Here is a 9,772-nt window from a genome sequence, read left to right on the forward strand (position 1 = left end):
CCCAATCTCCTGCCCTCCTTCCAACCTCTCACCCCTCCCTAGTCACAAAATCTTTGTTTCTATTTTTTCCTTCTTTTCTCATTTTCCCTTCTTTCCTTTCCCCTATTCTTTCAGAGTACTCCTTCCGCTCTGAACCTGTTCTTTCCATTTTACAGCTTCTATTACACATTTGAGTCTTCCTCTGCACTTCATTTCTCACGCCAGAGAAACGATGCATATTTACACCGGTGTGTCCTATTATTTCACTTAAGAGTAGGTCCTTGATTTGCATCCAGTTAGCTATGAATGACGATAGTTTATCCTTCATTACACTGATTATTTATCTCATTGATAAATGTTGAAATGAATAGTGCATCAGAACATTGCAAAAAAAATAGAAATACGCACATTCACAGGATTCCAAGTTATTTTACTTTATCCATTTACTCATCCTGAGTTCCTGATTAGAAGCCACACTGTAGTTCTAATGGGTTCTCTGCATTCTGCCTGTAGCATCCTCTGCTCTCTGTAACCTCTGAGTCTGCAGAGACCACGGCAGGTGGGCAGACATGGACAACCTCACCGTCTTCACAGAATTCCTCCTCATGGATGTCACAGCCTCCCGGGAGCTCCAGGTCCTGCAAGGTGTGCTGTTCTTAGTGATTTATCTGGGAGCACTGACAGGGAATCTTCTGACTGTCACTGTCATCGTGACGGACACACGTCTGCACTCTCCCATGTACTTCTTTATAAGCAACGTGGCCCTCCTAGACCTCGGCAGCATCTCCATTGTTGTTCCCAGAGCTGTGGTGAATTCCATAACGGGCTCTAAGACCATCTCCCTGACAGAGTGTGCTGCACAGATTTTCCTCTATATACTTTTTGCAGAGGTGGAATTTGCCCTCCTGATGGTCATGTCCTATGACCGCTATGTGGCCATTTGCCACCCTCTGCACTACAGGCTCATCATCACCCCCAGTGTGTGCTCCCAGGCTGCAGCTGGCTCCTGGGCCTCTGGTCTCGTCTTTTCTTCTATTCACACAGGGGCTCTGTTCAGGCTTCCATTCACCAAGACCAATGTGGTCCAGCAGTATTTCTGTGATATTCCTCAAATATTGAGAATTTCATCTTCAGATGTCCAGTTTTGTGCATATGTACTCCTTGCTGTAAGTGTTTCCCTTGTCTTAGTGTGTTTAACCTTCATGTTTGTATCATATGTTAAAATATTTTCAACTGTTCTTAACATCCATTTCGTGGAAGCCCGTAACAAAGCCATATCCACCTGTACCCCGCAGCTGGCCATTCTCCTTTTGTTTCTTGTCTCTGGGGAAGTATCTGTCCTGGGTCCCACTGCAAAGGAACCCTCCCTTAAGAACCTGCTGACTGCCATGTTCTACAGCATGGTGCCCCCACTCGTGAACCCCATCATCTACTGTCTACGCAACAGGGAGATCAATGCTGCCCTGCGAAGCAGGTTCTGTTGATAATCTGAATTCCAACTCAAGGGCTTTTTTGACTAAAACAAAAACCTTAATTCTCATTTTAAGTTGTTTAATACATATTTGATTTATTTTCTAAACTAGGATCTACACCTGTGAATTATCTCTTTCTTGTCTGTATATTTTTGTTGTCTGTTCTTATGATTGAGTCCAAGTCTATGTCTTAAATATCTTGTACAAATCTTGTACATCTTGTACTGTAGCCTGAAAACTACTCATCTGGAATACGTTTGTAAAATGTTTCGAAAATATCAGGTAAGACTGCTGTTTCATTCTTCTAGTTGTGAATATGAAAAGTTTCAATATCCTACCTGAAGAGAACTTCTTTTCTTGCTCAGTCCTCTGTTTTGAACATTTTATACTGGATCAATTGGTTGTAATTAAAAGTTCATTTCTCAGATCTTTCTTCTAAATTATACACCAATGTGTTTGCCTTCTATGCTTCTCTCAAGGTAATTTAATGACAAAATATGAAGAAGACCTAAAAGTCAAGTAATATGATGATTCAAGCTCTGTCACTTTTCTTCAAGATTGTTTGAAGAATTGCAACATTTATCGTTAAATACAAATCTTAGTGTTTTCTTCATGCAACGCAACGTACACATTTAGAAAATAATTGTGTTGAATCTGTAGATCGTTTTGTTGTGATGGAATCTTAAGAATACTGATTCTTCTAATCCTGGAACTCAGATATATTTTAACAGATTTGTGTAATCTACAGTATCTATAATTGATATTACACTGCTTTCAGTAATCACATCTCACACTACATTGTTTGCACTTACATATGAATGTTCTGTTTTATGCTATGATGCACAGGAGTTGTATGTAATTTTTTTTCAGTATACAAAAATACAAGCTTTTTCTGTGAATTATAAAAAATGTGCTGATCATGCATAAGAGTGTCCTCATGGACGCTTTCTTATATTCCACGAGAGCATGTCACCAGGAAATAAGGAATCACACATCTTTCTTTCTTTCCCTCATGGTTTTTGCTCCATTTTCAGTCGCTTTCCTGGGGTTCCATGGCTGCCTTGACTGGAAGGGGAGAGTGCTCCTCCATCCCTCTCTCCAGATGTTCTGAAAACTCTCCAGGTCTTCACTGTCGACTGGACGTTTGCTGGACACTTTCCCTGTGTCTTCCTGGCACTGAGGTACACTCCTCCCGTGCTGAAGCTGTTGAGAGATTTATCACGAAAGGGTGCTGAATTGTGGGAAATGACTTTCTGAGTCTCTTGAGATTCTCTATGAATTGTCCTTTTTATTGCTGACTTTGTGTATCACACATTGATTTGCAGAAATCGAGCCAAATGTGTCTGCCAAGGGTAAATCTCCCTTGATCACAGTGAACATTGTCTTTCATTCCGCTGGAATTCAGTTTGCTGGTATTTTGTTGCAGATATTTGTATCTGTGCTCACAAATGATACTGGCTGTCATTTATTTTATTCTTGTAGCATCTCTTCTGTCTTTGGTCCAGGAAAAGGCTGGCCACATACAATCATGCTGAACCAAAGAAAGGCCTGCACTGGCCTGCAGCCCTAGTGATAACAGCCCAGCAGCACCAGCCCCAGGAAAGCCCGTACTCATCACAATCTGCAGGGCAGCATCAGTTCTACTGTGAAGGTGGCTCCTCCCGTGAGGCAGGCTGGCTTTGGAGGAGAACTCACTGCAGGGCCCAGGTGTAGAAGTGGTGCAGTCAGGGCCACATGCAGGAGGGCATATTGGGTAGGACAGAGACACTGTGGAGTCAGCGGTCTCGGGACACCCCCACTTCAGGGTCGTGGTCGCCCTGCCCAGAGATGGGGTAGGAGATGTGAAAGACGGCAGGAGGGCGAGCTCAGAGCCCCTGAGCTGAGGAGCAGCTCGGCCCTCAGGCTGCGGAGGACACGGCGGTCAGCTCTCCATGTGGTGAGCAGCCAGCCTGTTGCATGGGGTCTGGGAGGGCGCTGAGCCTGAACTTGCTGGGACTGATGTTCTCCTGACACCAACTCCAGAGCCAGCACTGGCAGCTTAGCTCCAGGGCCGCCGTCATGCAGCGTGGACCTCAGTGATCTCTGTGCAGAGTGGGCCTGAAAAAAAAAAGAACCAAAAACTAATGAATATGCATGAACGTGAATAGGATACAGTGACCATGATCCTTCTGAATTGGGAAGGGACCCAGAGATGGAGGACGGGGAGAGAGCAGAGGGAAAGGGAGGTAGAAGGAGGAATTGAGCTGTGATATTTGCCTGCACCAGGTAGGGGACCCACACTGAGAATGTGAGTTATGCAAGGCAACTGTGTACTAAGAAAGAAATAATGATCGTGTAGTTTGTTGACTAATTTTATTATTTAAAAATATGTTTATGAGAAATTGGACATAGGCCACAGAAACATCAAAGTATATTTGAGATACACAAAAGCAACCTTGCGCCCCTCTGTAACACACAAACACACACACACACACACACACACACGCACAGATGTGTTAAACACCTTGGTTATCCCTTCAGTTCCCACCACAGCTTTCTGACTCCGTTCACACAGGAAGAGCGGACCCTGCGCTGTGGGCTCGTTCCGCTCTGAGCAGCTGAGTCACACCTTGCGACCACACCAGCACCTCCACCGTGGTTCAGACCTGAAGTGCCCCTCACAGCCCCCTGACCGTGATGGTGCGGGATCTCGGTGCTGTACTCACTGTGGGTTCCCTCACTGAGCAGCTCTGGAGCCCACTGCGCTGCTCGGAGGCCCTGGATGGAGGAGGGTGCAGGGGCAGGAGCTGCGAGGTGGGTTCTTCTCCCTGGCTCTTCCCATTGCCTGCTGCTGCACGGGGTGCGCCCTCTCCTCTGCCCTCCTTCTGCCTGCCCCTCAAGTCCCTGCATCAGCTAATGGTGGACGGAGCCTTATAAAAGCCCTGAGCCAAAAATCTATGCTCGGTCTCTACAGTGTGGGTGTTGGGTATTTGGTCCAGCACTGGAAAGATGACTAATTCATGCTCTCAGAGAAATCTTCTGGTGTGTTTTTTATTCCATAATGATTGTATTAGAAGTTAAACTCCTAACAGGAAACAATTATTAATTTTTATAGAGAACACTGGATATCAAGGACAACATAACAAGTTATCATATCACACGTGATGTTATTATACTAAATGATGTAAAGAAATGTTTGTCCAAAATTGTAATCTCTCAATAAAATGTCACCAAAAAAGAATGCATCTGTTCTAAGATGTATTTTATATATTGTGGACCATATAATGTTTGAGCATTTTTTAAGTATTGTACCATAAATATTTAATGCATGTATAATGATCATTTAATCATAAGCCTTGAAAAGGCATTTGTACCTTTGAAGTCCTGTACATTTGGGGCACAGTATTTAGCATATGTAATGCACCCTGAAGCTGGCAATAACGAGCGTCACACATTAGGTGGGAACGGCCCCAGGAGGCAGCTCTGTCTTATTTTTCTCACTGATCGGTCTGGGTGGCTCTGCTGGTCACGCAGAAAAGCTCATCTCCAGTATTAGTTGTAGAAATGAGCGCCCAGGCCTGTGTCAGCCAGAAAGGGGAGCAGGGCCTGGGGAGGAGAGACTGCTGAGAGCTAGGGCCGCAGCCTCTGATCTTCCTTAGCAACAAGGAGCAGTCGGAAGAAGAGTCTGAGCTCTCCCCGGCCCACAAGCAAACATACACATTTCTTTCTATAAAGTGCTTCCTGCACAGCTTTTCCTCAGTGAACTTGAGCTTTCAAGTTCTGACATGATCTCTTTCTTCATCTTTCTAGCAGGGCAAACTCTTATCATACAAAATCTGTCATATAAATAGGATATCTCATAGTCTCCTTTATATATTTTCATCTATTCTGCTTACTGTAATCTTTTATAACAAACTTGGCTGCAGCTGCTTGGATTTTAAAGTGTCCTCTGTCACTGTTTTTCCTCTGGTCTCACACCGTTATACTGGAAATTTGACTGGCTGCCAGCAGACTTTCACGTAACCCTGAGTCAGTGCTCTCAGAAAGAAAGGAAGATTGAGTTAACCCTATAATTGTAATTTAAGAATATATAATGCATAGGAAATATTTCAAGCATATTCATGAAGAAAAATATCAATTTAAGTTTGCAACTAAACCAAGTTTATCCAGTAGCTCAGATTTGTAACAACAGGCCCTTGTTGTGTCTCTGGGTTTGCTCTCCCACTGGAGCAGGAGCGATTTAGGGTTGAGTCCATATTTCTTAGGGTTTAGTTTCTTCACACTTCCTTTCTGCTTTTTGCCATACATTTTCCCTCATAATTTAGGAGTGGCACTGATTAGCCCAGTTATATCCTTTTTTACATTAATAGTGAGTTTTTGTTTCGGTTCTGTCTCTTTTTCTTGGTTGTTATATTTACAAACCTTTAAAATGTCTCCCTTTGCCACAATAACAACATTTTTCAGTATTTAAAGCAGCAGTAGGCACTGTGAATTATAAATCACAGCTCCAACAGTGCAAGAACACAATCAGTCAAGCTGAACAGAGGGGGCAAAGCACAAGAATTCCATTCCCTTCTAAAAACTGTTTCATAGAAGGATCAAGTAAGTCCAGTGCACCTCCACCACTGCAAAGGTAAAAAGGTTCCTTATCATTCTAAGTTTGCTGACGTGTGTAAGAGCCTGACTGAACCAGAGCGACTCCGTGTTGACCAGCAAACGACCTAGAGACTGTGGCTCCCCCCATTACTTATAGGAAAACTAATGATTAATTGTGAGTTGTTAGGTAATTGTTTTGAAGTAGCTGGGAGGCTAGGTGGAGAATATAGCGAACACAGAGACTCAACATGGATTGTGTCACTCTTTGGATGTCTGTAATCTGAATGTTCTGAACATTATAATCTAAGTTGTAAATGGAACAATGGATGAGCAATCTGCTGATCATTAGTACGTGATGGTCAAGTATGTGCCTGATAACCACTAGGTCAGAACAACTGATTCTTTGCCTTTGTCCTCTTCCTGTAAGTTTTAAGTGTAACTGCTCCCCCCCTTCAGCCCTATATAAAGTGGCCTCTGTTTCTGAGCTAGCCGCCTCTCTGAGCCACTTGGCTTGGGGAGTGCCATCTGGCCAGACTAATAAAGGTCTATTTGCCAACTTGCCTGGTGTGTTCCTTCCTGGGTGACTCTCGCTGTCTGACTAGCTCCTGGAGCCTCGCTGAGCTTCTGAGCCCAGCATCGTGAAAGCCTCTTGGCTGTTCATGCTCCAGGACTGAAAGTGAGACTTAAGTCTTACAATGTGCACCTCACTAAGTGATGTGGTTACGGGGCTCATGTTCCTACCTCCCCTGTCTTAGATTTATTTACAGGGGAAAGATCACCTCTCTCCTCTAGTGATGCCTCACACACAGACAAGACTTAACTGCCAGCTGCAGGAAGGTCTACACCCACTCTGCCCAAACCAAGGCTTGGACTATAATGCTCCAAGTGGGACCTGATGACAGAAAATCTGGCTTAAGAAGCATCCATAAGCTCTCTAGACACACAGACATCCTAGTCAGGGTGACGGTTACGTTTGTATGTGCAACACATCTAACGCATTTAGCCCTTTAGAGTCCAAAGAGGAAGTCCAACACCTTCTCCATGTTTCTTTCACACAAATCCAGAGGGAGATGTCACAAATCTTCAGGTCCAGCTTCATGAATCTCAGAGGAAGCTGGCAGTGTCATCTTAAATCACCTTAATGATAGCAGCTAATGGATCAATGCCCACAATTGGTTTTCTGGTGTCAAACTTCACATTGGATTCTTACTCCTGCTGGGGTCATCTCTTGCTGTTTTTCCTGCAGTCCTCGAGGCCCTTTGTGTGCTGTTTCAGGGGACGCTCAGTGCCCATACCATGGTGCCCTTCCTGCGCTGGGCCCAGTATCCATCACACTGTATTTCTCTCCCCCCCACCCCTGATTTTATAAAACAAGAAGGGGGAGATGTGGAGGACCTGGTCAGGAGTGAATGATTGACCTCAATAGTTAAAATGTGGGACAAAAACACACGGGCTGTATGAGCAGGAAATACATAAAATATGGGGCAAAAGCACACAAATCATTACACTGTGAGGCAAAAGCACACGGGCTGGGTGAGGCTCAAACAGTTAAGCAAGGAGAAGTTTAGATCAGTAAAGCATGTTGTGTCTGACCGTGTCCTTCCCCTTCCCCATGAAATCTGCCCAGCATTGGGGCAGCTCCTGGCCCAAACTGCTTTTCTCTTGCTCTTTCTATTACACTCAGATTCCAAATAAAAGCCAGAGCATTCAGGGTCTCTACCTTCTTCTAGAGTGCACCTGATGTCCGGACACTGTTTGTGTGGAGAAACAGCCCCTCTGGGCCTCCTACTGACCGAACCAACTCTCATCTCCCAGTATCCTCTCATCCTCCGTGATGCCCATGGTCCCTCACTGTGACAGATGGCCTCATGGGGCAGAGGACCAGGGACTATGTGACTCAAATGAGAAGCTCGTTCTGTGCAAAATTTTACTTTTCCACCTCCTGTTCCTGAAATAAGTCAGTGTTCCACAGGCCCAGCCATATCACACCATTCAGTCCCTCATGTTTTGCATCACTGCAATGATGACACTGATTCCAGGTTATGGGAAATTGCATTTAAACACTCACTTTAGCAAGTTTGGAGATTTGCACCACAGACATCCTCATACCTCTTCCCTTACAAAGCATTTCATCTTCCCGGCTGAAATTCTGTACTCAGGAAACACTAACTTCGCCTTCCCCTCTCCCCTAATACAGAGGAGATTATTAATGCCTCATTCACTTTTATGCTTTTATGATGCACACTGTTCTGGCAGTTTGTATAAATAGAAATATAGTTTAACAGCATCTCTCTGACTTGTGCATGGTGAGCAATCAGGAGATCTACCAGAGCCAACCATCAGGACACGGCTTAGTGCACAAATGCAGAATGCAGTGGAACACGTGCAATGGTTTCTGAAGGGCTGAGGTCAGTATGGTTCTGCTAAACCTGGAAATGCATTCCTATGACACTATTGCTTTTTATGTAATGAAACTCATGCTAGTTCATTTCAGGATTGATATTTAAATATTTCACTAATTTTTTATAGTCTTCCCTTATTGGGAAAACACAGGTTGCTTCTTACTTTGCATTTTAAAGAACTAAAATTCAGGATAATTAAGTGGTCCCCTACTACTCCTGCTCTTGATGTTTGGTGCCAACATAAAACAAAGTTTCCTGGTGTAGTTCTTCTTCTAGTTTGATCAGACAAAAGAAACTGCGAAGCTATCACTACACTGAGGAATAATCTGTGTACCGCACGTAGAACAGGAGCAGTGGGCACGACGCTCTGTGCACTGAACACACTACCCGCAAGTTAATAACCTGAGTGAAGGAGTGACACCTTCTTCACAGGGACATTTGCTGGTTTACAGTCTCCAAAGTTTCACATTGACAAAGCCAAAGCCTTTGTAATTGATTGAGTCACTCAAGGTTTAATTAATCACTTAATTAAAAAATGGAACTTTCCCCAGGATATTAACCTGTTTACCTAATGATTTTGCTCTTTATTCTTATATAAATATGTATTATTGATTTTCCAAATTTAATCATATGTGTGTGGAAGTCACTAAATTTTACTTACCTATTTCCATTGCAGATGTTTCCCACTTTCTTGTCTTTTAACTTCTTTAATTTAAATGTCCTTAGCCCCTACTTCTGGACCACATTTAGCTTTCTGATCTGGGCCAGAAAATATCTCCCTCAGGTTAAAGGAATAGAGGTTTAATTTTGCTCTTGGTGTCAAAGAATTCAGCCCTTGCTAAACTGTCTGGAAGATAGGAAAAACATAGCAAAACATGTGGGAAAAAAAACCTGGAAGCAGAGCAAGAAAAGAGCACAAGGGAGGAAGGGGTCAAGGACTCAATGTGGACCTTGAGATCAAGTCGCCACGACCCTGACACACCCAGAAATGTATCCTGGATGCCCCTGACACGGTCCTAGTCACACTTGTCAAATAATGGCAAATCCTTGCACATTGATGGCACTATTTGATACAATCATAATTTACATATTTGGTCCATGAATGGAAGTTACAGTTGATAACGTCCAGTCAGTTGGGCTCAATGTGGACCTTGAGATCAAGTCGCCACGACCCTGACACACCCAGAAATGTATCCTGGATGCCCCTGACACGGTCCTAGTCACACTTGTCAAATAATGGCAAATCCTTGCACATTGATGGCACTATTTGATACAATCATAATTTACATATTTGGTCCATGAATGGAAGTTACAGTTGATAACGTCCAGTCAGTTGGGGGATAT

The 9,772-nt window shown here is 43.7% G+C and overlaps 1 protein-coding gene across 1 annotated transcript; it reads left to right on the plus strand.

The window, feature by feature from the left end:
• The first annotated feature begins 716 nt into the window (after positions 1-716).
• Positions 717-1,463, plus strand: LOC117286888 (olfactory receptor 14I1-like). Its single transcript, XM_033765917.1, has one exon. The coding sequence runs from the start codon at positions 717-719 to the stop codon at positions 1,461-1,463; it is 747 nt and encodes a 248-aa protein (XP_033621808.1).
• The last annotated feature ends 8,309 nt before the right edge of the window (positions 1,464-9,772 follow it).

Source organism: Fukomys damarensis, unplaced genomic scaffold (assembly GCF_012274545.1).
Source record: "Fukomys damarensis isolate Sample0158 unplaced genomic scaffold, DMR_v1.0_HiC HiC_scaffold_3, whole genome shotgun sequence".
Classification (NCBI taxonomy): domain Eukaryota; kingdom Metazoa; phylum Chordata; class Mammalia; order Rodentia; family Bathyergidae; genus Fukomys; species Fukomys damarensis.

Coding starts and splice junctions, on each gene's coding strand:
- LOC117286888 (XM_033765917.1), top strand. CDS start 717: ATGTACTTCTTTATAAGCAACGTGGCCCTCCTAGACCTCGGCAGCATC.